Source organism: Heptranchias perlo, chromosome 24 (genome assembly GCF_035084215.1).
Source record: "Heptranchias perlo isolate sHepPer1 chromosome 24, sHepPer1.hap1, whole genome shotgun sequence".
NCBI classification, from domain to species: Eukaryota; Metazoa; Chordata; class Chondrichthyes; order Hexanchiformes; family Hexanchidae; genus Heptranchias; species Heptranchias perlo.
Genome location: NC_090348.1, coordinates 28,365,118 through 28,392,335, shown reverse-complemented (window position 1 = coordinate 28,392,335; position 27,218 = coordinate 28,365,118). Strand labels below are relative to the sequence as shown.

The 27,218-nt window shown below is 39.7% G+C and overlaps 1 protein-coding gene across 16 annotated transcripts in view; it reads right to left on the bottom strand.

Moving 5' to 3' along the window:
• magi2a (membrane associated guanylate kinase, WW and PDZ domain containing 2a) overlaps window positions 1–26,664 on the bottom strand; it is a 595,536-nt gene extending 568,872 nt beyond the window's left edge. For 8 of the 16 annotated variants that reach the window (XM_068004948.1, XM_068004950.1, XM_068004946.1 and 5 more), the window contains exon 1: window positions 25,735–26,661. In XM_068004948.1, the coding sequence (XP_067861049.1) occupies window positions 25,735–26,032 (298 nt within the window). In that variant the 5' untranslated portion in view covers window positions 26,033–26,661. Of the gene's footprint in view, window positions 1–25,734 lie in introns of all 16 variants that reach the window. The other 8 variants (XM_068004958.1, XM_068004959.1, XM_068004960.1 and 5 more) reach the window with 2 other exon arrangements.
• Between the last annotated feature and the right edge of the window lie 554 nt (window positions 26,665–27,218).

The following is a 27,218-nucleotide window of genomic DNA, read 5'->3' as shown; positions in this document are numbered from 1 at the left end:
TCAAACCCCGATACCGGCATGGACAAAAAGGAATCCTGTAACAATCCATCGGTCATCACGATCTTCTGACTCAGATACAGTGAGTACTTGAACATTTTGAAGTGTGATGTCAGGCTGTGTCCTGTGTTTTAAGGTGTAAACGGCCTTGGTGCATTGAAGGCAGTCTGTAATTCGTAATTTGCAAGTGTCCGTGGTTTTAGAGTGCCTCTTGTATATTTTACAATGCAAGTTATTTGGGCTCTCAATAAGTGTCCTTTTTTTGGGAGTGCCCATTTATACAGGTTTCACTGTAACTGACAGTCTGCTGGTTGATAAGCTTTTTAAGCGTATGATTCTTCAACTTTATTACCTTCCCCTACATGTGGCTTTCCTTCAGTGGGAGGGTAGAGCATTTGTGGCAAGAAATTCTAATTACCTTTTAGAGAAAGCATACTCAGCAGATAGGTAGGTCTCCCTGACAATGTTACAGTGGAGTGCTTCACCACAAAGTTCTCCACCTAGCAGCCTGTCCAAGAACTAGGGCAACTCACCCATAGACCGGCATCTCCACATCATTAAAAAGTTGGACATTGAACTAAAAAAGCACGCTTTTATTTTATTTTAGCATCAATGTTAAGGAAGCTTAACTGGTCTACAAAAATGGAGTAAACTACAATAAAAGCACTCCTTTCTGGTAAAATCACATTGCCCCAGGGAAATGCAGTTCCATTCAGGTAATTATAACAGAATCAGAGACATTCATTGCCTGGACTCGTCCTCTCAAATGAAGGAGGATGGTGCCAAGAAACACCAGCAAATACCACGGTAAAAGTAGAAAACTGTAACCATCTCATAGGTAGCTTCCCTTACAGTTCAGTAGATAAATGCAATGCATGGTTCCTACTGAGCAATGCATATCATAGTTAGGTAATCTCCATTCGCCCATCAAACCGAGGTGTCATCAATCACATCCGGCTGACTATAAATAAATGATCTTGTTGCGTCTGGTGGATCTTCATATCCGGCGAAGCAGATGCGCTGAAGTGTGGAACTGGCGTAGGCCCCGGTCGTCCTCGTGCTTTGTGTCTGCAGCTGCTCCCAGACCTGCTGCCCTTGCTCGGATCCGGCTCTGTGCGCACCTGTGACCATGGAGAATCAGTTTGAGATGGGTGTTTGGGGGTTGGGAGTGGGTGTTTCGGGTGTGTAAACAACTAGGTCCTGTAGATCAAGATCCTTTGGGTTCAATCCCCTCTCTGGCTGAGTTAGCCAATGGTGGGGACACTCCATTTACTTTTCGTGTTACTGGACTAGGGAGGGGAGAAAGGTTCCATATTTACTCCAGGCTTAAATCTAGCGATCCGTCCTGGAAAATGTGAGTGCATTCAGATAAGGTAATTTCTGAACTTCATCTGCATTTCCCCATGATCAAATAACCATTGGCAAACACAGCACTACACAGGCCAGACCAGGGATTGGACCTGGGACCTAGTATGCAGAGTTTGATTCCACCGCAGGAATGCAAATTAATAATTGAGCCATCGATATACCCCATTTGTGCCATGGCGAAGATGGAAGCACCAACAAGGCGAATGTTTCCAGTTGCACCTCAGGTAGCAGGGCCACCGCTGCCTGCAGCGTTAACAGAATTACACGCCCTTCACTGTCCCTGCTCATATGTGAAGAATGGTCATTTGGATGAGCTACCGGAGGACAGCTAACGCTCTCAGAGCTGTGCCTCAATATAAGTCACTAACTGAAGAAGAGCAAAGGGAGAAAGGGGAATAAGTGGCAGATTCCACAAGCAGGGGAACAGTGTGCATCTGCATGCCTAAGTAATAGAGGTTTAGGTTTTTGCAATGGTAGTAACAGTGGTTGTTTGTTTCCATCACTGTTAGGAGACATAATCATTGCTGAAACAATGGCATTTGAATGTGTTGAAAAACATCAGTAACTTCTGTACTGTGGTCTTAATAGGCAGATTCTGACGTCAGTTGGAGGCTAATTATTGAGGGAAGTTTCTGTACATTAGTAGAAAATCCCAGGCTCCTGCCCTTGGGAAGAGACAAGGTAATGAAGGTCAGAAAAAGCAGAAGGAAATGACTGGCTTTTTTCTTATACTTTTGACATAGCAAATGTGATGTCTGAAGTGTGAATCTCAAGTGTGATGGACTCATGCTAGATCCAAGACGTATACTATATATCAGGCACAAAAAAATTACTGATCTCATGAAAATAATGAACTCCAAGGCACATGTGTATTGGGGTTAATACGCCAATAACCATTTTAGCAGACAATTTCACCTTGTGCTTGAACAACCCCAGGCTTGGTAAAGCCCCGATGTACTTGAACCTCACTGCCTCATTATTTTTCAGATGTTTTATTTGCCAGTTCTGCCCCATTTAGACTGAGCTGAACCATCAAACCATATAGCTGCTCCACATGACTCTAACAGAGACACGGCCTTTATTTACACGATAAAAACATCTGAACCAGAGACAGTCACCCTCTTCTTCTCCATCATCTGGCTTGTCATCTACAGACTCTGGATCTCAATCAGGATGTCCCCATTCCTCCGGTGGCGGTGTTTACTTCTGAAATTTCTATAACCAGTTTTGTTTAATTAAAAATCCTTGACAGCTCATCTTGTTACAATTATCCATTATTTTGTACATTTGTTATGTACCCTGAATAATGTTTTCTAAAAAGATGTTCTGTTCAAAGTTGTGATTTTTTTTAAAATGGTGGTGCACACAGCCTTTATGTCAGCGTACAAACCCAAATTCATCCCGCACATGGCCGAAAAAATTTAGAGGGAACATCGCTCTGCTGGCAGATCAACGATCACCACCCTTCTTTGTATTTCCATCCAAGGTGTCTGCTCATTCACGAGCAACATCCAAGATGATTGCATTGACATCCTGGCTGCGACTGAAACTTGGCTCACAGGTGGTCACCCCTTCCATGCCCTTCTTTAGCTCAACACCTTTTTTCCCCCTTACACTTCTTTGAAGCACACTGTAATGTCTTTCTACATTGAAGGTGCTACAGAAAGTAAAGCTGTTACAATTAGCCTCAGCTCTGCTGGAAAGTGCACGCGGACATCCAGGTAGGGCAGCATCAATCTTGGCTGGGATGCACCCTCCTTGAATAGCCTGCTGAAACTCAGTCTTACATATGAAGAATTGCCTTTTGAGCAAGGTACCGAAGAGCCGCCAGCAAAGAGGGGAAGGCGAAAACTGGAGAAGAAAACATTTCAAAGATACTGACTCAGAATTTGCTGGAGTGACGCATCTCACGGTGTGCCCAGGTTGTTCGACTTTTTTCTTCAGCTTTCAGCTCGAAAATTGTTTGCGCTGCAAATTGCAGGAAGTGCGAGCTGATAATGGCGCGGCGAGTGCAATGGGGCCTCTGGGCCCTTGGTGAATGATGGGATCAACAGTATATCTCCTTAACCAATGAGATTTAAGGATTGAGAAAGAAACAGAGGAACGATGGAGAAGGAAATAGGGTAAATTAAAGTCAAATCGGGTACAGAAAGAGGAATAAAGAGAGGGAAAGAAAGATCGGATTAAGAGAGAAAGAAAAGTTTTTAAAAATGCTTAATCTCTAAGAACAATTTACTACTTGCAAGAATGAGATTCCACAGTTTCAATTCTTCCCTTTCTTGGCCGGAGAGGTTGTGTGGCATTGCAGGAACATATATTTCGTCATTAAAAGGGTCCTTACACTGTTAAGTATCAGTCTTAACTTCCTGTGGCAAGTGTAATTGATAATTAATGCGCAAATGCAGCAATTTCTTGAAACTCACGGGGATGTAGACGGCGAGCTGACGTTTCCGCGAGGCCAACGGCAGAATGGTGCAAATCGTCCAGCAATTTGTGGCAATTCGCAACTCAGAGCTAGCTCTTCCTCACCACAAGTTGCTGAGTTATTTACACACTAATAACGGCGTATGCATTAAACTCGCTGTTATTTTGCCAGCAAATTCTGGTCCACTATCATAGTAAACACTTAAGCATTAGAAACTAAATATTAACAAAGTACGTATTCAGTTTTCACTATTAAGTCAAATGCTTGAATTAAAACTTCCAGATAAGGCCCAACTGCTGCTTATGTCCAAATACTCATCATAAAACTGCACCCTGTATATAATTTTGAAAGAAGGTCATGAGATCAGATATGAGATGCACAGTAAATAACATAAATCACCACAGGCACTTCTTGAAGAATCAACTTTTTCCTCAGAGTAATGCAGGAGCACAATCTATTACATCTATATAACCCTTACCAAGTTAACAATCAATGTCAGATCACTAAATCAGAAGTTCAGAACAGCTGTATTAACTTAGTTCATAGTGATATTGCAGTTTTCATTAACGTAACAAAATTGAACTCATGAAGAAGAGTATAGCACATAATGATGAAGTGCATGCAAAAGATTTTATCAAATTAATTCCATCACAGAAATAAACAGTGAACCATTGGGACTAAACAAAACCTCCCCTATTAATGTCTAATGAAATAGCATGCTTTTTAAATTAGCTAAAATTAAACACATAAAACCTATGATTTTCACAGAACAATAATTTATCAAGCACTTGCATTTCAGCTTAAAAACGTGCAGGAATTGAAGACAAGTTTGAATGAAACTAGAAGGCTCAGAATTAAGAATTAATGAGTGCACGTTTTGAAAGGATATCCTAAGTTTAGAACATGAAGAAAATAGTTTGAACCCAGCATTTACTTGCTTTGCTTAGCCACACACAAAAATTACAACTTCTGAACATAGGTATAAACAATGTCTTGGTATATTTATAACTGATGAAGCAATAAACAGACCTGAACAATAACATGAATAAAAGTGCATCCTTCCATTTATTGTTGATAAACTAAACCACTTCCTTATGCATTTTCTTTTATTAATAAATACCGAACCAATTATTGCAGAAGACCTTAAAAAGGCCATGATTTATTGTGGAATGAAATCAATGCTGCTGATATTTTTCATAAGGAAAGATTTTGAAGTCACAAGTACAATTCTTCAGAAATGGTTGATTTTAACCATATTCTGCATTAAACTATTTCAAGTACATTAGCAATTAAATTTGGAGCCCACATTGTGTTTTTTATGTTCAGAAGAATGGCAACCAAAGAAAAAAGATTAAATGAGCTTTGACAGTTTCATTCCAGTTGCCCACGGGTGCAATTCCACAGCACAAAGTATCCACTATTCAGCACAAGTGACATTAAATTACAATCTCACTAAAACGGTTTGAAGGATGACTGGTATTTAAAATAGCAATATTCTTTGCAGGAGTGTTTTCTGCAGAGTACAAAACACACTGGACAGAGTAGAGGAAGTTTTACTCTTTATTTGGCCTGCTGTACATGTCCTTGAAGTACTTAATGCTGATATTACAACATTAACAGCTTGCATTTATATAGCGCCTTTAACGTAGTAAAACCTCCCAAGGCACTTCACAGGAGCGATTATCAAACAAAATTCGACACCAAGCCACATAAGAAGATATTAGGACAGGTGACCAAAAGCTTAGTCAAAGAGGTAGGTTTTAAGGAACTTCTTAGAAGGAGAGAGAGGGAGAGAGGCAGAAAGGTTTAGGGAGGGAATTCCGGAGTTTAGGGCCTCGGTAGCTGATGGCACGGCTGCCAATGGGGAAGCGATTAAAATCTGGGATGCGGAAGGGGCAAGAATTGGAGGAGCGCAGAGATCTTGGACGGTTGTAGGGCTGGAGAAGGTTACAGAGATAGGGAGGGGCGAGGCCAAGGAGGGATTTGAAAATAAAGATGAGAATTTTAAAATCGAGGCGTTCCGGGACCGGAAGCCAATGTAGGTCAGCGGTGATTGGTGAATGGGACTTGGTGCGAGTTAGGATACAGGCAGTAGGGTTTTGGATGAGCTCAAGTTTATGGAGGGTGAAAGATGGGAGGCCGGCCAGGAAAGCATTGGAATAGTCAAGTCTAGAGGTAACAAAGGCATGGATGAGGGTTTCAGCAGCAGATGAGCTGAGGCAGGGGCAGAGACGGGCGATATTACGGAGGTGGAAGTAGGCAGTCTTTGGTGACAGAGCAGATATGTGGTCAAAAGCTCATCTCAGGGTCAAATAGGCCACCAAGATTGCGAACGGTCTGGTTCAGCATCGGACAGTGACCTGGGAGAGGGATGGAGTCGGTGGCTAGGGAATGGAGTTTGTGGCGGGGACCTAAAACAATGGCTTCGGTCTTCGCAATATTTAGTTGGAGGAATCAGAGACAGTAGAGGGGTCGAGGGATGTGGTGGTGAGGTAGTGCTGGATATCGTCAGCGTACATGTGGAACCTGACGTTGTGTTTTCAGACGATGTTGCTGAAGGGCAGAATGTAGATGAGAAATAGGAGGGGGCCAAGCATAGATCCTTGGGGGACTCCAGAGGTAACCGTGTGGGAGTAGGAAGAGAAGCCATTGCTTCTCTGGCTACGACTGGATAGATAAGAATGGAACCAGGTGAGCGCAGTCCCATCCAGCCGTACAATGGAGGAGAGGAGTTAGAGGAGGATGGTATCTCGCTGGCTGGCTCCCCATTCAAATTTATTGAATGGTGTGAAGTTCCTGTACTGACGGCACAGATACGGACAAAACTCGCCAACAAAAGTTAAGTCTAAGTACCATTTTAACAGCGTACTAAGTATTAATTAATGCCAAACAATCTCCCTGGCACTGAAAATTAACTTTTACAAGCGTGGAGTCTCATTCCTTCTGATTTTAATTATTGGAGGTCATTTTAAAAAAATTAAATTAAAAAATGTTATCTTACTTTTTCTTTCTGTCTTCTTTATTTGTCTCTTAATCTAATATTTCTTTCCCTCTCTTTATTTCGCTTACTGTACCTGATTTGACATTGAATTCACTATTCTAACTTACACTTCCTGGTTCAGTCTGCGCTGCGCAATAACAATGCTTCAATCTGATTGGTTAAGGAGATACACCGCTGCTTGCCCTGTTCACACAGGTCCCAGATGCCCTGTAGAGGGCGCCGCTCTTTTTGGATTTCTAATTTAGAGAAACTTGCCGTGCAAAAGCTCATAGAAAATCTATGGGCAAGTGCAAGTCTAACAAACGGCTCACTCCATTTGTTCACCGCGCACAGCAAAATCCGGCCCAATATCAAAATTTGTAGACTACACAAAAATAGGGAGCATGGTTAAGTGTGAAGTGAGCTATAAGGAGCAAAGACACTTAGGGGTTCTGCTACACAAATATTTAAAAGTAGAAGTCGATAAAGCTGTATAAAAAAAATGGCACATGGCATCCTTGGTTTTATTAATAGAGGTGTAGAATACAGAAGCAAAGGGATAATGCTAAACCTATTCAAATCATTGGTTGGGCAGCAGTTAGAATACTGAGCCTAATTATGGGTGCCTTATTTTAGGAAAGATGCCTTGGATCACAGAGAGCTTATAGAAGATATTCACTATAATGATACAAGCGATTATAGTCTTTGGTTACGAGGAGACACTAGACGAACTGGGGCCACTTTCATTACAACAAAGAGGATTAAGAAGGGGCCTAGCAAAGGTGTTTAGAATTTGAGAGGTTTTGATAAAGTAAATTCGGGAAAAACTATTACCCCGGGATGGTTAGTCGGTAAGTAGAGGGCATAAATTTATGATCATCACCAAAAGAACTAAGGGAGAGGTTAAGAGAATTTGTATGTTATTTTGTCAGAATAGGGAAAGCACTACCAGGAACAGTACAGGAAGCAGAATCTACAATAGTTTTTAAAAAGAAAGTGGCTAAATATTTGAATAATAAAAAATTAAGAGGGCATAGGGAAAGGACAAAGGAATGGAATTAAGTGAAGAGCTCTTTCAGTGAGCCAGTACAGGTGGGATGAGATCAGTGGCCTCCTATGCTGTAAAATTCTATGATTGCTTATGTCTGCGGTTTTAACTCACTTTGTGACAGCTCTACCATAAGATTAAATTTCATCTGTACTGAAGTGATGCAGTATCCTTATTTCCCCCCCCCACCCTCCCCCGACCCTATAAAAAGAGATTCTATTCATTAACCACAACCAATTACTCGGGAAGTCATTAAGCCAAGTGACTTATTGCAACAAAAAATGCCAAAAACCACGGGGCAGTTGTGATGTCTCAGGCCAGGTTTCACTGTATCAATGTCTCTGTCGCTCTCCTCCTCACATCACTCAATCTCTTCGCACCCTCTTCATGCCAGCCTTGTTTTTTTTATTCCTTCTTGCTTTACCTGCTCAGCCACGGATGCTAGCTATACATTGATGGCACTGATACCGTGCTCACTAATTCAGGTGACTACTTCCTACCTCTAGGACTGGTTAAGCAAATTTTGCTATAATGGTAAATTGAGGATTTGTTGTGGGAAGGTGCACCATGACAAATCACTTGCTTTAAAGAATCAGTGTTAGCCTATACGATAACACTGTGCAGAAGTACGGCATGAGTTTGCTGCTGGGATACAACAATTACAGAAATATGTACAAAAAAGCATAATTAAAAGCAAGACTGTGCAGAATAGGCATAAAACTTTGATTAATGATTCAAACAACCAATCATGCCATACAGCTTTATTGAGTTTTGGTGATTACAACAGTCTTGTTGTGCAGTGTGGAGTTCCATCCCCATCCCCGTACCCCCCCCCTCCACCCGCCCCAACTCCTCCACATACACAAAAAGCCATTGGACATTCCTAAAAGGTGAGAGAATTTTTAATATTCAAATATTGAAGGGAGCATACTGAGAGAGGAGAATTACAGGCTCAGGAAATGGGAGAAATTACAGCAAGTGCCTACATCCACATTTTTTCTGCAAGGTTCCAGGGCACTATTTCTTGACAAATTATGAAACACTGCTAAGTTACTTTTAATTACTGAATATAATACATTGACTTACAATTATCACATTCATCTTGACTTTCTCAATAGAACTTATTTCTAGGTATTTACTCTTTCTTACCCAACACCCACAAGCATAATGCTACAGTCAGAGAAAACCAAAATCAAATACAGCAAAACATTGGCCCAGAAGTAGCTGTAGCCAGTCAACGAACAGCGCTTGCCCTTAGTAAGACTTGCCCTTGCCCAAATAATCTCCATGATATTTTCCGCAGCAAGTTGCTGGAAATGTGAGATGGAAGTGGAGCGGCACCCTCTACAGGGCATCTGGAATCTGAGTGAACAGGGCAAGCAGCTGTGCACCTCCTTAACCAATCGGATTGAAGGATTGTGAAATTAACAGCGCAAGGACTGAGAAAGAAGTGTTGGTTAGAATAGGTGAATTCAATGTCAAATCATGTACAGAAATAGAAATAAAGAGGGGCGAAGAAAGAATGGATTGAGAGAAAAAAAGAAAAAGTTTTTAAAAATTGAAATTTTAATTTAAAAAAAAATCTCCAATCAAAACCGGAAGGAATGAGACTCCGCAGTTGTAATAGTTCATTTCAGTGCCAGAGAGGTTGACAGGCAGTAATTAACACTTATCACGTCGTTAAAAGAGTACTTCAGCTGAAATGGACAAGTCTTAACTTTCTGTGGCGAGTTTAGTTCGTATCTACCGCACAAATACAGGAACTTCACGCCGTTCAATGCATTTCAACGGTGAAGCAGACAGCGAGATGCCACTTTCATGAAGCTAAAGGCGGAGCGGCGCATCTTGGACGGCAACTTTTGCATTACTGCATTTAACCACGCAGCTGCCCTCATCTGAAGTTGCTGTACCATTAGCCTCATCATTATTTTGATAGCAAATTCTGGGCCATTATTTACAGCAGACAAAAAACCTTAGCAGATATTCTGAAACAAATTTGTCTTGTTTATCTTAACTTTTGCCTGTTAAATTTCCCTGTAAAAATGCCAGGCACAAACCATATAAACTGCTAGATGGTAAAGGATATTTGCCCTATTCCCTTTTGATCACTGTATTTTCTCCCCTTAAATACAGATTGCATTTGTTACAGGTTTAGGCATTTTAGTCATGGATGTCTTTAACAAGGGCATTAACTGTTAAAAATCAACACTTAGTTAAAGTAATAGTTTAATTTATTTGTTAAATCCAAAAAAAACCAGAAATGTCCTAGGCACATATTGTAATTGGAGGCTTAGGTGGGGTGGAGAGAAAAAAAAAATACCAAAAATTTCTCCTTTATAGAAGTGACGTTTATATTTTTTAAACTTAAAATGACTATTATTTGTATTTTTGAGAACCAAATTTGAGTGAAAATGTAAACTTAGAATTTACTTTGGGACACATGCTGCAAATTAAGTAAGTCACAATATGGAAGAAGAGCATGGAGAGTTAATTATTTTTCTTTACTTTTTACTTATAGAAATGCTTCATACTATACATCAGATTTTCCCGGTGAATCAAGCTGGGTTACAGGGCAAGAGATAATTGGGGCAAGACATGCAAACCTAATTCAGCACAATTTTAACGTCATACTGCCCTTTTTTTTATACTTCCACTTTAAATTCCTATGTCAACATTTATAATGGAAACTACTTAAATAAGCTTGTCACATTGTAATTACACCCTCCAATCAGTGGTGGCACTACTGCACCTTCATTGACAAGAGGGTATAATCACAGCATGACAAGGTTGTATAGGGAGTTTCCATTATAAATGTGGACATTGGAAAAGTTGACAGGAGCTACATGCAGATGTAAGATTTTTGATTTATTACTAATCAATCTCCTGTGATGTTGCACATCAAGTTGGACAAAATGATCTCTGCTACTTTTCTCTGCTGTCTCCCTCTCTGTTCTCCTGCTTTGGTTCTTTCTCTTGCACTTCTCTCCTGCTTCTCTCCCCATAACACCACTTCTTGCTTATCGCTCTGTCCTCTTCTACTGCTCTCTTTTCATAATCATGCTATTGTGAAATATGCATTTTTAAAATGTTTCATTTTTATTAAACCTTTATTTTGACATTGGGAACTTCAGTTACTGAAGAAACAAGTGGTAGACGAAAAGAAATTCAAAGCATTTTGAAAGAATTGTGGGAACCCAGTGGTAGATTGTCAGAGTTATGAGTTTACATGAGTGGTTTCCATTATAAAATTAGACATAATGGAAAAAGTGTGACAGAATGTGACAACAGGAAGTCAAGTGGCACAGACAGGAAGTACATGCAAACATTCGATTTTTAATATATTATAGGCAAATGCTGCACACTTTTTAGAGTGCTACAAGGCAGTAACACGTCTCCAGGTTTCAATTACGTTAGTAAGCTGCAAAAGCCATTGCTTTACAACACCCCGCAGAAACTGGTATCAGATGCTTCCTTTTAAAAGGAAAATAGATTTGGGCTATTCAATATCACCAATAGCAGATAAAAATTATTTACAAACAAGGCACAAAGAATAATTACATAAGTATTTGTACATATATAAAGTTGAAATACACATTATCTAATGTACATTTCAGGGCACTTAATTAGTTTGACTGGAAGTCCATTTACCAAAAATATTAATAAGCTTGAGGACCAGAGTCCAAAATAGCCACTTGTGAGAGAAATGTTATCTTTGGTCACATGCAAACAGGAAGTTTATACATCACTAAGGAAAACTACAAAGAACCACATGGAAATTGAAATCATCCAAGGAAAAATCATATAGTCTGAGCAAAAATACATATGGTGAATACATAGGCGGCTGCCTTTATCTCTTGTGTGAACCCAAAGGACGCTATAACTCCATTCAGCAAAAATGTGGTTTTCTGGACACCGGAAACTCTAATCTATCCCTTACAGTAATTCAAGTGGGACGCACTTACAAAAAGACATCCCATAAAGGCAAATAGGACAGTGGGAAGCTTCATGACAGGCTATGGTATTTTCCAGCCACAAGTGATACGGTGCACAAGAGAAAAATTAACACTATCTCATCCCATAACTGTAAGCCACAGCATTTATGCAGACATTTATATCCCCACCTGTACAATGTGCAGGATAGGCACATTGGATAGGGTGGGAGAATAACTTCCAAATGTTGAAAACAGTCAACTCAATATTAGGATGTTCTTCATTGAAATTAATGAAATTGTAGCCCATTCGTTATGGTACTAGGCTAGCAATCCAGAGGGCATCAGTTAAAATCCCATGATAAGTTGTGAAACTGAATAAAAAAATAATCTGCAATTCGTGGACTAGCACCAGAAAAAGGGTCAATGAACCTTCGACCTGAAACGACCAAAACAGCATCTGTTGTGACGAAGGGTCATCAACCTGAAACGTTAACTCTGTTTCTTTCTCCACAGATGCTGCCTGACTTGCTGAGAATTTCCAGCATTTTGCGTTTTTATTTCTATGTTTATGTATTTTATATTGATGCCCCCTAGTTCTCACATCCCTAACTAACTCAGTAATTTGCATCTAGATCTAGTTCTTACACGTGATCTAGGGTAACATCCAGAATACAGCAGTGGAGCCTTTGAGGAGTCGTAACCATTATATGATTAAAATTAAGGTTCCCTAGCAATCAGCACCATCAGTGACCAGGACAACAAGATTTGATTTCAAAAACGGAAAGGAATGGGGGAATTAGCAAAAAAGAAATTAACTGCTAAGTATTAATGAATGATATCTTAGTCAAGGAAAAGTAGAACACTTTTAAAAGTATAATCATGTTGAATATACAAGATAAATACTGCACAAAAATGTAAACAAAATAGGCAGTCCCGAAGACAGATGAATTGGGCAATTAAAATAAGACTGAATGAGGAAGACAAACTAAAAGAGGAAGAGAATTCTTGAAAGAATAAATTAATTTGCTGCAACAAGTTAACATAAGAACATAAGAAATAGGAGCAGGAGTAGGCCATATGGCCCCTCGAGCCTGCTCTGTCATTCAATAAGACCATGGCTGATCTTTGACCTCAACTCCACTTTCCCGCCCGATCCCCATATCCCTTGAATTCAAAAATCTATCTATCTCAGCCTTGAATATATTCAACAACTCAGCATCCACAGCCCTCTGCGGTAGAGAATTCCAAAGATTCACAACCCGCTGAGTGAAGAAATTCCTCCTCATCTCTGTGTTAAATAGCCAACCTTTTATCCTGAGGCTATGACCCCTAGTTCTAGACTCTCCAGCCAAGGGAAACAACTTCTCAGCATTTACCCTGTCAAGCCCCCTCAGAATGTTGAACGTTTCAATGAGATCACCTCTCATTCTTCTAAACTCCAGAGAGTATAGGTCCATACTACTCAATCTCTCCTCATAGGACAACCTTCATCCCAGGAATCAATCTAGTGAACCTTTGTTGCACCGCCTTGAAGGCAAGTATATCCTTCACTAGATAAGGAGGCCAAAACTGTACTCCAGGTGAGGTCTCACCAACACCCTGTACAATTGTAGTAAGACTTCCTTACTCTTGTACTCCAACCCCCTTGCAATAAAGGCCAACATGCCATTTGTCTTCCTAATTGCTTGCTGTGCCTGCATGCTAACTTTTTGTGTTTCTTGAACGAGCACACCCAAATCTATCTGAACACCAACGTTTAATAGTTTCTCTCCATTTAAAGACACAAGTAGATCTCCACTAGCAATGCATATCCAGGGCACAGCAAGGAGTGGTGCAATGGGATAGATGAGGAAACACTCAATGATGCATTTACATTAGCATGGGTTTTCCAGTCTTTCATCTTTAATTAATCTACAGTTTGAAATTCTGTCCAATATTTTTCTCCCAACACAGTAAAAAGGCAGTTTCTATAAGCACATCGAGTTTCCCATGAACCGAAATGAGATAACTTGCACAGAATTACAAATACCCAAGGATCACAGAAGATGACCACCATATTCTCCTTAGTCGTTCAAAAGGTGGCAAGTACAATGCTGTTAGACCAAGTGCATAGACTAACACCAACAGTCAGATTCATTTACAACAACTACTTGCATTTTATAGCGCCTTTAATGGAGTAAAACATCCCAAGGCGCTTCACAGGAGTTTTTTCAAAGAAAATTTGATACGAGCCACATAAGGAGGTATTAGGACAGTTGACAAAAAGCTTGGTCAAAGAGGTAGGTTTTAAGGAGCGTCTTAAAGGAGGAGAGGTAGAGAGGCGAAGAGGTTTAGGGAGGAAGTACCAGAGCTTTGGGCCTAAGCAGCTGAAAATCAGGGATGCGCAAAAGGCAAGTACTGGAGGAGCGCAGAGATCTCGGATGGTTGTTGGGCTGGAGGAGATTACAGAGATAGAGAGGGGTGAGGCTATGGAGGGATTTGAAAACAAGGATCAGAATTTTAAAATCAAGGTGCTCCTGGACCAGGAGCCAATGTAGGTCAGCGGGCACAGGGATGATGGGTGAACAGGACTTGGTGCAAGTTAGGATACAGGCAGAGTTTTGGATAAGCTCATGTTTACAGAGGGTGAAAATGGGAAGCCAGCCAGGAGAGCATTGGCATAATCAAGTCTAGAGGTAACAAAGGCACGGATGGGGGTTTCAGCAGCAGATGAGCTGAGGCAATGGCAGAGGTGGGCAATGTTACGGAAGTGGAAGTAGGCAGTCCTGGTGATGGAGCCGATGTGGTCAGTGGTCAGAAGCTCATCTCAGGGTCAAATAGGAAGCCAAGGTTCACCGTCTGGTTCACCTCAGACAGTGGTGATGGAGTCGGTGGCTGGGGAACAGAGTTTGTTGGGGGGGGGGGGGGGGGACCAAAGACAATGGCTTCGGTCTTCCCAATATTTAACTGGAGGAAATTTTTGCTCATCCAGGTAGAAGAACACAAAGTTATTGCAAGTACCATATTCAAATTACATACGAACATATGAATTAAGAGGAGTAGGCCATTTGGCCCCTTGAGCCTACTCTGCCATTTGATAAGATCGTGGCTGATCTGATTGTGACCTCAAACCTACTTTCCCGTCTATCTACTATGACCTTTGACTCACTTGTTAATCAGGAATCTATCTAACTCAGCCTTAAAAATATTCAATGACCCTGACTCCACCGCTCTCTGGGGAAGGTGTTCCACAGACTCACGACCCTCAGAGAAAAATGTTCTCCTCATCTCAGTCTTAAAAGGGAGACCCCTTATATTTAAATTGTGTCCCCTAGTTCTAGTCTCTTCCACAAGGGGAAACATCCTCGCAGCATCTACCCATTCAAGTCCCCTTTTATGTTTCAATAAGATCAGCTCTCATTCTTCTAAACACCAATGTATACAGGCCCAACTTGTCCAACCTTTCCTCATAAGATAACCCCCTCATCCCAGGAATCAGTCGAACCTTCTCTGAACCGCCTCTAACGCAATTATGTCCTTTCTTAAATAAGGAGACCAAAACTGCACACTGTATTCTAGATGTGGACTCATCAATGCCCTGTATAACTGTAGCAAAACATCTCTACTTTGATATTCCATTCCCTTTGCAATAAATGACATTCAATTTGCCTTCCTAATCACTTGCTGTACCTGCATACTAACTTTTTGTGATTCATGTACTAGGACACCCAGATCCCTCTGTACCTCAGAGTTCTGCAATCTCCCTCCATTTAAATATACTGCTTTTCTATTCCTCCTGCCAAAGCGGACAAGTTCACATTTTCCCACATTATATTCCATCTGCCAAATTTTTGCCCACTCATTTAACCTATCAATATCCCTTTGCAGACTCCTTACGTCCTTTTCACAACTTACTTTCCTACGTACCTTTGTCTCATCAGCAAATCTGGCAACCATACATTCGGTCCCTTCATCCAAGTCATTGATACAGATTGTAAATAGTTGAGGCCCCAGCACTGATCCCTGTGGTACTCCACTCGTTACATCTTGCCAACCTGAAAATGACCCATTTTTGCCTAGTCTCTGTTTCCTGTTAACTAACCAATCCTTTATCCATACTAATATGTTACCCCCTACACCATGAGCTCTTATTTTGTGTAGTGGCCTTTGATGTGGCACCTTGTGAAATGCCTTCTGGAAATCCAAGTACACCACATCCGCAGGATCCCCTTTATCCACATTGCTTGTTACTTCCTCAAAGAGCTCTAATAAATTAGTCAAACACGATTTCCCTTTCACAAAGCCGTGTTGACTCTGCCTGATTGAGATTTTCTACGTTCCCTGCTATAACCTCCTTAATAATAGATTCTAGCATTTTCCCTATGACAGATGTTAAGCTAACTGGCCTGTGGTTTCTTGCTTTCTGTCTCCCCCCTTTCTTGAATAGAGGAGTTGCATTCACTATTCTCCAATCTGATGGGACCCTTCCAGAATCTAGGGAATTTTGGAAAATTAATACCAATGCATCTACTGTCTCTGCAGCCACTTCTTTTAAGACCCTAGGATGAAGTCCTAAATTGTACAATTAAAACAGAATCAGTCCACAAGGGGTTAGGATACCCTTTTCAGAATGTCAGCTTGATAAGTGATAAGTGGCAGAACTTTTGGATGAAACAATCATTTACGGACCTTCACAATGTGAAATTGTACCTGGATGATGCAAATTTCCAATCCAAGAAGTTCAAATCTTCAGATACACCTAAAGCCAAGTAAGTAGAGCTGTAATTTAACGCTATAGAATTTTTTTCAGTTACTAACATGCCTCTGAAGTAAGCTATCACAATTTGCGAGCTAAGGAATTATATCTCAGAATTACCATCTTCCTGTAAATATCTTGTTTGATGGTTCATCAAGAAGAGTAATTAAATCTCTCGTCAACAGTCTAACAGATGCAAATGAATATTTCAGCCAGCCCTAGCCATCAATAAATTATTAAACTCAATTCCTGAGGAGATGTTGACATCTTCCATTGACATGGTCTAATTGTGCATCCACTTACATGTTTTCCTCACCATTGCCATAAAAACAATAGGCTTACAATGAGACATAGTTGGCTGAAACCACAGTTACACTGCCTATCTAATGTCATATAAAATATTATATACATTAGAAATGATAGGTAGATGACAACAATGCTACATTTTAAAATCCATTAAAAACTCCTGTGTCGATCTGGTCTTATGGAAATTCAGATATGTGGTCTTGTCAATAGAGGTAGGCATCTGTTTGTTTTTTTAAGTTGAGGTCTCTTTAAACTTCAAATATCAGAACTTCTTCACTGTTTGAAAAATTGGGACCTATTAAATACAATACGATTTAAGTATTGGACTGGAGTCACATGTAGGCCAGACCAGGTAGGAGTGGTAAGTTCCCTTCCATGAAATATATTAGTGAACCAGACGGTTTTTAATGACAATCTGGCAGCTTTCATGGTCATTTTCTAGTGCTAGTCTGCAAATTACCAGATTTATTGAATTAAATTTCACAACTTGCCATGGTTCGATTTGTAATCATGACCTCTGGGTTGCTGGACCAGTGCCATAATATCACTAGGCTACTGTATTTTTTTTCCCTAGTAAATTGTTCTTGTCAAATTTGGTTGATTTAAGTCATGGATTGAATAATCCTTGGGGGGGGGGGGGGGGGGAGAGGGTGGAATTGCATGCTTGTATGAATCCTAACATCTTGTTGAATTATTCCAGTGAATTAATGCAGCACGGCACGGAGCAAAGGAGACTCCTGAAGCCTCCCGACAACATCTGAAGAATCCACATTGGATGACAATTTACATCAACAACCAGAAAATTGAACATGAAATATAAAAGATTTTAGTTGTCAACTTTAATTTTCCTGACATTATGTACTTTTCTGAGCATAGCCAGAGGTGAATATAGTGGGGCAGATGTCTCAGACGTCTGACCAGAACATTTGCTGGGAATATAGAATGACAAATAATTTGTACTCTAGCATCAACAGGCAATCAGCAGCCAATCCATACTCCAACAATCTTGTACATACAAAATAATTGTAGCCTTTATTTTGTTTATACGTATTATGAAATATACTAACAAATTCACTGTTAGATGAATAAAAAAAATGCCCTGAGACACAAACTTTTGAACAAAAACAAAAATTGTTGGTGTCATTTCCTAGGCACCTACTTATTATCGAACAGTCAATCCACACCAAAACTGCAGATTCTATTTCATTCTTTCAGTGAAGGAAAGCATTTCTAATGTGAGTATATTAAAAGCCGTGAAAACTGTTTCTTGGGGTAATGCTGTTATCAACGCAAGTACAATTTATTTTCCTTCTTTTTAACTTCAGTCATTTTACGTTATGCTCACGCAATGTTCGATACATTGGCTCAGATTTTCCTGGGGACTTGCACCATTGTAACGGCATATCCACGCGTAGGTACCCTTGAATGGCGCAAAAGAGGAAACTATGGAGTAAGTGACTTATTCCATTAATTATGCCACTCCATAGTCTCCTAGGATTTTTGTGCCGCTCCAACGTTACCCTCGCCGGCAACAGTTAGAAAGTATCTATCATTGCTCCACCACCACCCCCCGCCCAATTAAAATCAATGGGAATCGTGATTTTCCTGCATTTAAGCCACTGACATAAAAATAATGGCGCTGGTGGCCTAGCGTCGGCATCAATTATTGATTTAAAGGATCCAGCAGTGAAAATGACAAAGATCTCAAACCTTGAAAAGGGACACTACAGCTTAAAATAAATAATTAGCAAATATTGTTGTCACTTAACAGTAAAATTTGTAAACTGCCTTTTAAAATTAATTGCATCTATTTCTTGTATAATTTTTGGAAGTAAAATAAAACAATCACGGTATCATGTTTTCACATTTCCCCAGAAGAAACGGCGCCTGTTACACGTCACAAAGTTCCTCAGCCAAAATCATCGCCGATTCTGTAAACAATTTTGTCTTTGTTATTCTTGGAAAGGAGGTTAATGCCCATGAAATAATGGGCCAGAATTTACTGTCAAAATAACGGTGAGGCTAACGGCGCTCATCGTTATTTAAGCGCAAATCACACAGCAATTTCAGGTGAAGGCAGATGCATGGTTGAATGTGAAAATCCGGAAGTTGCTGTCTAAGATGCGCATTTCCGCCGTTAGCTTCCCAAAAACGGCATCTCGCTGTCTGACTCACCATGAAAATGCATTGAACGACATGAAGTTCCTGTACTTGCATGGTAGATACGAACTAAACTCGCCACAGAAAGTTAGGGCTTGTTCATTTCAGTTTAATAACAGCGTGATAATTCTTAATTACTGCCAAACAACCTCTCTGGCACTGAAAATTAATGCGTGTTTACAAGTGTGGCATCTCATTCCTTCAGCTTTCAATTGTTGGAATTTTTTTAAAATTTAAATTTTGTTTTTCTTTTTCTCTCCCTCTCTATTTTGCTTTCTGTACCTGATTTGACATTGAATTCACTATTCTAACTTACACTTCCTGGTTCAGTCTGTGCTGCTCATTAACGATTCTTCAATCTGATTGGTTAAGGAGATACACAGCTGCTTCCCCTGTTCACACAGGGCACCCCGCCGTTTCCATTTCCCACTTACATCAACTTGCCGTGCAAAAGCTCATGGAAATTAAATGGGCATGGGCAACTCTAGCAATGGCGGGTGCCCATTCGTTCACCAGCAACAGTAAATTCTGTCCCAATGTAGTTCAGTGTCAAAACACAATGCGCTCTTTTATTCCGTGCATCCTGGACTTCCCACTGTCAGCTTGATTTAAAATTATCATGTAGCCCACTAAATTAAGTCTATGATAGTAGTGCTTGTCATTACGGGAATCATGCCTGGTGCCAGTTAAAAACAAATTATAAATGTATACTTTTTTAGCCGCAAAGAGGTTTCATTTACTTATTGCTGTTTAAGATATAGCATTTTGTTTACATAAATGCTTTTGTACCATTTTTGATAACTTTGGGGTCGCATTTGAAATTGACAGGAAAGTGACCAAAACAGCCCAGACAGCCTGTAAACACGCTCATTTCATGGCCATTGGCTGCACTGCTTCCAATTCTCTGCTATGTTCGTTGCGGTGTATTGTAATAGGAAAACCAGCAAAATAAGAAGTAAGTTATCAACAAAGAGGTTGATGCGCTAGACAGAGAAATTTATGGTATACATGGCTGATCTCGACATTACAGGAAAATCTGGGTCATTAATATCTTACAAATATATGTGCACAGAGTGCGTTGTCAAGGCTATACATAATTGGGTTGCATTGTGCAACTACTGGTTGTTAGCTGAGGTTTGTGAAGAATGTGGGTAAGAAGGCAGGCAGAAGTACAACTTCTCATAGCATTTAAATTCATGTTTCACCTTCAGTAAGCTCATAAAGCTTAATTCTTAGATTCTAGGTTATTGATGCTTCTGAGAGATGGGTCACTTCTTTGTGGTTTATCCTAAATTGTGCTTACCAAAGCAGAGAACGATTCATAATTAACACAAGTTGTGAAAAGTTTTTAAAATCAGAGTAAACTTGATTTTTCCTCCATATCCCTGGGCCAAGCACCAACTGGAACCACAGATAAGTGGCTGACTCATCCATAAGCCACTTCCAATGCTACTGTGAACTAGCAACTAAGATATATAACAGTAGCCCAGGAATAACTCTCCCAGTCTCTGGCCTCTCAAGATCTTCCCAACATTGTGGCTAAAATTGCAACCTCAGCAGGGTGGCGAAGTTAATATAGCATTCCATTATTACATGGCACAGTGAGGATATGAAAAACTTTTATTCTGAGCAACAATATTCAGGTACAGAAGTAGGATAATCAATGAATTTCAAAGATTCAAAATTTCCCAGTTTTACCATTATGATATCTGATCTATTAATCTCAAGAACTACATATGAATAATGAAGTGCACTGTAACACTTTTTAGACTACTTTTATTTTTCTTAATGTATAAACATTCATAACACCTTTGTAAACTGCATCTGTGTATTAACACAGCGAACATATTATAGATGCAAGATTAAAAATGGAAACCATGCTCCCACAGTAGATGAAGTATGAAATGTGAATCATTTACACTTTAATTCTCATATCTAACTGCCTATACACATTACTGCCTGAGTAGTGAATTTCATCTGAATTTTCAAAACAGAATCAATTTCTGTAAAGATTCACTGGGGTGAAATTCCTCCGCACAAAAAAAATGCCTAACTTTCTCTGTAAACAATGATTTGCTAACAAAATCAGTGTTTTAAAAAATTGGGGCAGAACTTACTCAGCTCGCATGCCGTTCCTCAATGGCGTCCTGTCCAACCGCCGTCAAATCCGTCGGAGCAAGTTTGCGAATGCGCACATGCATATTAAAACCCCGAAATCGCGAACTTGCTCCAATTGGTTCACCGGTGTTTTGATTGTTACGAATTAAAGGGCCACTTAAGCTACAATCAATACAATCACCAAACAATCGTAAACTTACCCATCTGCCCAGCTAGAACAAAGATACTTACGCCACAAAAAGGTAGGCTTGAAAATACCAGCCCTACACTACTTTTTAAAAGCGCGGTGACTTATAATGACTGCAAAATAACAAAAAATTAAATTATAAAAATGGCATGTCTAATTATTCTTTAATATTTTTTCATAATTAAAAAATGTATTAAACGTTAAAATTTTTATTTTTTAAAACTTTTTTAATGTATGTTTCAGTACACTATAAATCATTTCCTTGCCTTTTTTAATAAGGTATGTATATTATGTTAATTTTTTATTTAGACTAACATAGGGAATGTCACTTTAAATGAATATTACTTGCCTGCTTGTAGGCGGGGCTTGCAATGCTCACATGGCCTGCGCTGATCTCGGAGTGCACCACTGGAGAAGATTTCAAAATTCAACAAATGGACGTCGTGGCCTATGCTGTGAGTACATTCGTATTTTTTATCTGCAGGATGAGCGGACAGCCTTGCCACGCCAGTCGGAGCAAGTTCTGGCCCCATATGTTCCCATGATTAACAGGACTTCACTCATGGAGAAAACTAGCCATTATCCCATTTTTCATTAAGGAATTTCAGGCCCAATGTTCTCAAACAGTATTATTGATTATAAAACATGTAAAATAACTGGCCCCCGTGAGAAAGGTAACCAAAAGAATTAATAAAATGCACCAGGATAGAAGCACTTCTTGTGGAATGAAGAGGAGACTAATGGCACCTTCAATATGAACAGTAATCCTCCACGGATGTGAAACATGAACTCTGAAAAAGAGCGACACAAAAATTTGCAAACCCCGAGATGTGGAATACAGAAAAATCATCAGAGTTCCACCGACTGCTAAGAGGACTATTGCACGGAGTGATTAAAGAACCAAAAGAACGATGCTCACTAAGCCAAAGAATAGTCAATGTTTGCCAGAAGGGTAGGTGACCATCTAACCAAGATGATCGTGCTAGGAGAAATGAAAGACCAAAAGCAAAAAGGAAGAACATGGAAAAAGTGGCTGTATGATAAAAAAATAACCAGATGAATGCCAGTTTGACCAGCAGTTGCAGTAGCATATGACAGATAACAGTGGTGTGGGAATGTATACAGGACCATCTAACCTCAGTCATGGCAGTGACAGAGGATGTAATCCCTTTCAGAAAGCTAGTCACTGCATGGTAAGATTTTTACTTACAAATATATATTTTAACTGAACCTAGAATATTATTGTCATATGCTTGAAGGTAGTATGGCATCCTAGAGTCTTCCTTTAAGACAATGTTATACTTGTGATAGTCATGGTAGAGGTAGAGCTGCAAAGAGTGAAGGAGGATGTAGTAGAGTCAGGGGATGAAAAGATACACAATAAGCACTCTGTCTTACTATTCAAAGAGGAGATGGATATTGGAATTGTAGAACAGAGAGGTGGGTGTAGAACAGCAGAGATTTTTATTCAAAGAAAAATGGTACGAAAGAATTCTTTGGTGAAATACCAGGTCATTAAAGGGTAGGAGTACAAGAAAATAAGACCACAAAAAGGCAAACAGAATCCTTTGTTTTCTGTCTAGAGGCACAGGATATAAAAGCAAGGAAGTAAGTTGAACTCTCCAAGACCTTAGAAAAATTTTCATTATCACTCTCAAAATTTAGGTCAGCATTGGGTATGATTGTAAACAGACATGTTGATTTCTTCTGAGTAAAAGTCACTCACCCCTTTGAAATTATGAAAGACAGCAATTGGCATTTTCTGCAGGTGAACTGGCCCACTTGTTTACTCAACAAAAGCATTAAACCAGCATTTGGAATTGACAGCAAAACTAATAGTTTAAAACTCCACTAGGTTGAAAACAAATACAGTACCCTACTTTTTCTGACACATAGAACATTACAGGACAAGAATATTACAGGATAAAAACAGGTCTTTCAGCTATCAGCATAAGTGGTTTTCTCCATGAGCCACTTATTCTATCTAATCCCACTCTCCATACAAGGTCAAGGATTCTTATTTGGCTTTTTTATATCCTTCTCCATTTGCACTGCCACCTTTAATGATCTGGGTTTCTCTGCTTCATTTGAAATCTAATCATTTTGAGATATACTTCCTTTCCCTACTGTTATTTACAAAATGCATGACTTTGGATTTCTCTATATTGAACTCCATGTGCCACCAATCTGCCCAACATGGTAGCATATTTAAGTTTTCCTGCAGTCTTTCACAGTCCCAGTCACAATTTGCAATACTCTCCAGTTTACCATCATCAACAAATTTCAATGTTTTTGCCTCACTTCCTAAGTCCAAATCATTTACATATAAAATAAATAACAATTGTGCCAACACAGACCCCTGTGGAACACTAGTCACCAGATTTTTCTAGTCTGAGAAACTTACCTTTACCTGTACCTTTTGTCTTCCGCAGTCTTTCTCAGCCATGTGGCTAAATTTCCCTTAATGTCATTGCCATTACAACCTTGTGTGGTAACGTATCAAATATATTTTATATATTTAAATATATTTTAAAAATCCATACAAACCACATCCACTGCATTTCCTCTATCTATCCTTAACTATTTCTTCAAAGAATTCGATAATGTTGGTCAAATATGGCCTGCCATTTAGAAATCTATGCTGACTGGCCCTGATTAACTCATGCTTTTCCAAGAACTTAGACTCTAGTAGTTTACCACCTATATTAAGACGAACTGCCTATAGATCTCAAGCTTATCCCTGTCTCCTTTTCTTGAAGAAGGCATCACAATTGCCACCTTAAAGTGCTCTAACACCATTTTCCTTTCTGCAAAATTATCAGAGACTCCACTATTTCTTCCCTAGCTTTTCTCAGGATCCTCAATGTAAACGAACAGGTCCCTGTGATTTGTCTACCATAAGCATGAGTAACTTCTTTAGTTCATAGAATCATAGAATCATAGAAGTTACAACATGGAAACAGGCCCTTCGGCCCAACATGTCCATGTCGCCCAGTTTATACCACTAAGCTAGTCCCAATTGCCTGCACTTGGCCCATATCCCTCGATACCCATCTTCCCCATGTAACTGTCCAAATGCTTTTTAAAAGACAAAATTGTACCTGCCTCTACTACTGCCTCTGGCAGCTCGTTCCAGACACTCACCACCCTTTGAGTGAAAAAATTGCCCCTCTGGACCCTTTTGTATCTCTCCCCTCTCACCTTAAATCTGTGCCCCCTCGTTATAGACTCCCCTACCTTTGGGAAAAGATTTTGACTATCGACCTTATCTATGCCCCTCATTATTTTATAGACTTCTATAAGATCACCCCTTAACCTCCTACTCTCCAGGGAATAAAGTCCCAGTCTGTCTAACCTCTCCCTGAACATTTAAAATATACAATACTGAACAAGTCATTGTTCTGAAAAACAATTCTTGGAATTTGTAAACATTGGTTCTATCACTGAAAGCTTACAAATACAGCCTTTTGATATTTATATGAATCTTTGAGTCAAGCTGTAAGTCTAGATTAAGGAAATCAATAAAGCAGAAAATGTCTTCAGAATTATTAACCTTAGAGATATTACCTACCTTTCTTTAATATTACCATCTACACAATGTCATACATGACTATTTAGTAGTTATTTCAATGTACACTATAACTGTGAAGTTAACTTTATGAATACAACTCTTGACATTAATCTAAAGTTGTTTATTCTTAGAATTCCTGATCAAGCAATTAATGAAATATGGCATTACTTCAGGTGCCAAAATGATTACAATTGTTCCACGGACATTAATGTTATTTTCAGTCTACAACAAAGCAGAAAGTAAAAACAATATCATTGCACCCACATGAAAATAAACACTGTACACATTGTTCCAAGAATTGTATGAGATCAATTGGGACAATCAATATTCATCACATAACATTAGTAATGTTCTGTGTAGAAAATAATTCAATCAAGTTTTTTGTTTTAAAATCTCTTAAGTATTTCAGTCCATTACCTGATTTATTTTACTTCAAAGAAATATTCTCATCACTCATCCCTACAGCACTAGCACTGAACAAAGCAATAATTCAAGACTACCCATACACTATGCTTTCATATATCATTTTTGTACCAGAAGGAATAACCAGTTGCGACAATTTTATAATAGTTATGAGGAATGCTTATTTTGCAAGAAAGCAGAAAACTTTGCCGCTTAATTTTTCAATACCCTTAACTGTATTTCTTGAATAATAAATCGTACTAAAACAGATCCTCCAAAAGAAAATATTTAATAGTACCTGTTTGGACCACAGGCTCTAAACTTTAGATCAGTACTCCTTTGACTATTGTAATTATTACCGCTTCATCTTAGATTCACAGGAACGCAATTTTCGACACGTCAGATATTACTTACAAAAACTGACTTTACATATTACAACACTGATAAACATGTACAGAGCCCTAATAAGAAACTGGCAGTTAACATTACTGGAAGATTACTGTACCTTGTTTGACACACTTCAAACGAATTGGATCCTTACAATGCTTGACCACAGCCAATACATCTCTGATAGTGAGTCCAGACACTGCTGTGTCATTGACTTCCAACAACAACTCATCAGAATGCAGTTTTCCACCCTGGTAGATAATTTTGTTCTGTTTCATTTCTCCCAGATATGAGAACTGACCATTCTCTGCGCCACCTTTGATCTCCACATTTAGTTCCCCATCTTTATTTCTACATACCACAGTTTCGTGGACTTTATTTGTCCAGTGACTTTTCTTTTTTAAAACCTTGGACATCGTTGCTGCAGCAGCCTGCAGAGTCAATGATTAAAGAGGAAGGCGTATGACAACAGTGGGCAAAACTAGACCCGAAGCCCGACAGAGTTGTCAGAAGAATAGCCCGGAGCCTTGGAGGTGACAGCGGAAAATGTAACTTTCCTTGACGTATCCATGGAGCCCGGTTTAATGACGGTGATGATGGAAGAGTCGAAGAGTGAAAGGTGAGAGAAAAGAGAGGCCTGTATCAGATTTCCAGTTTTAAAACACAACACTCCTCACAAACACCCATAGCGACAATTTCTTTCCCTGCGCCGCTGCCCTCAGCAAACACGCATTTCAATCTCTTCACGGGGTAAACAGCTGACACCGGGTGGTAATGACGGTGGGGTTCCTCCCCCATCTCCTACTTGTCACAAAATTTTGAGAGGAGGGAGGAGGGGGGGGGGGGGAAACAAGTATCGGAAAAAGGCCGACCCGGGGAAGCTGTATATGTGTTGCGCGTATATCCCTGGGGTTCTCGGTCTCACACACATTCACTCCCATCCACACAGGACACAACTGAATCTGCTTCCAAGTTGCTCCAACTTCATTCGCGCTCGTGCTGCAGCCTCAGTCCAATCGCCAACAACAACAACAACCCCCGGAGGCGCGCGCACGGCGGCGCAGCGCGCACGCGCAGTTTCAAACGCAAGACCGTTAAGGAGAAGATGGGAGAAAAAACTCCGAGGAAAAGATACCATCGCGCGATTTCACTGCTAGCGCCTCAAGTAAGTGTCATGAACAACAAGCGTCCGGAATCGGTATTCTGGTCACATTTATTTTTAAAAAGTCGAGTGGTCCCTCTTTAATAAATAAATATGTGAAGTGTCAATGGCGTCTCTTTAATTATTTAACATAATCATCATTTTCTATCAATTTTTAACCGCTGATTCACTTTATTATTCCCCTTAAGGACGTGATAATGGCCCAGAGTTTCCTGCCATTGTAATCCCGCATCTGCGTTATAAGGAACCTTGAACAGTGCAAAAGAGGAAATTACTGACTTAGTGACTTATCATATTACTTATACCGTGCCATATTTTCCTGGGATTTTTGAGCCACCCTACCATTACCCTTGTCGAAAACAGTTATGGTTCCAGGAATGAGGATCTTCTGTTATGTGGAGAGACTAGAGAAGCTAGGATTGTTCTCCTTAGAGCAGAGA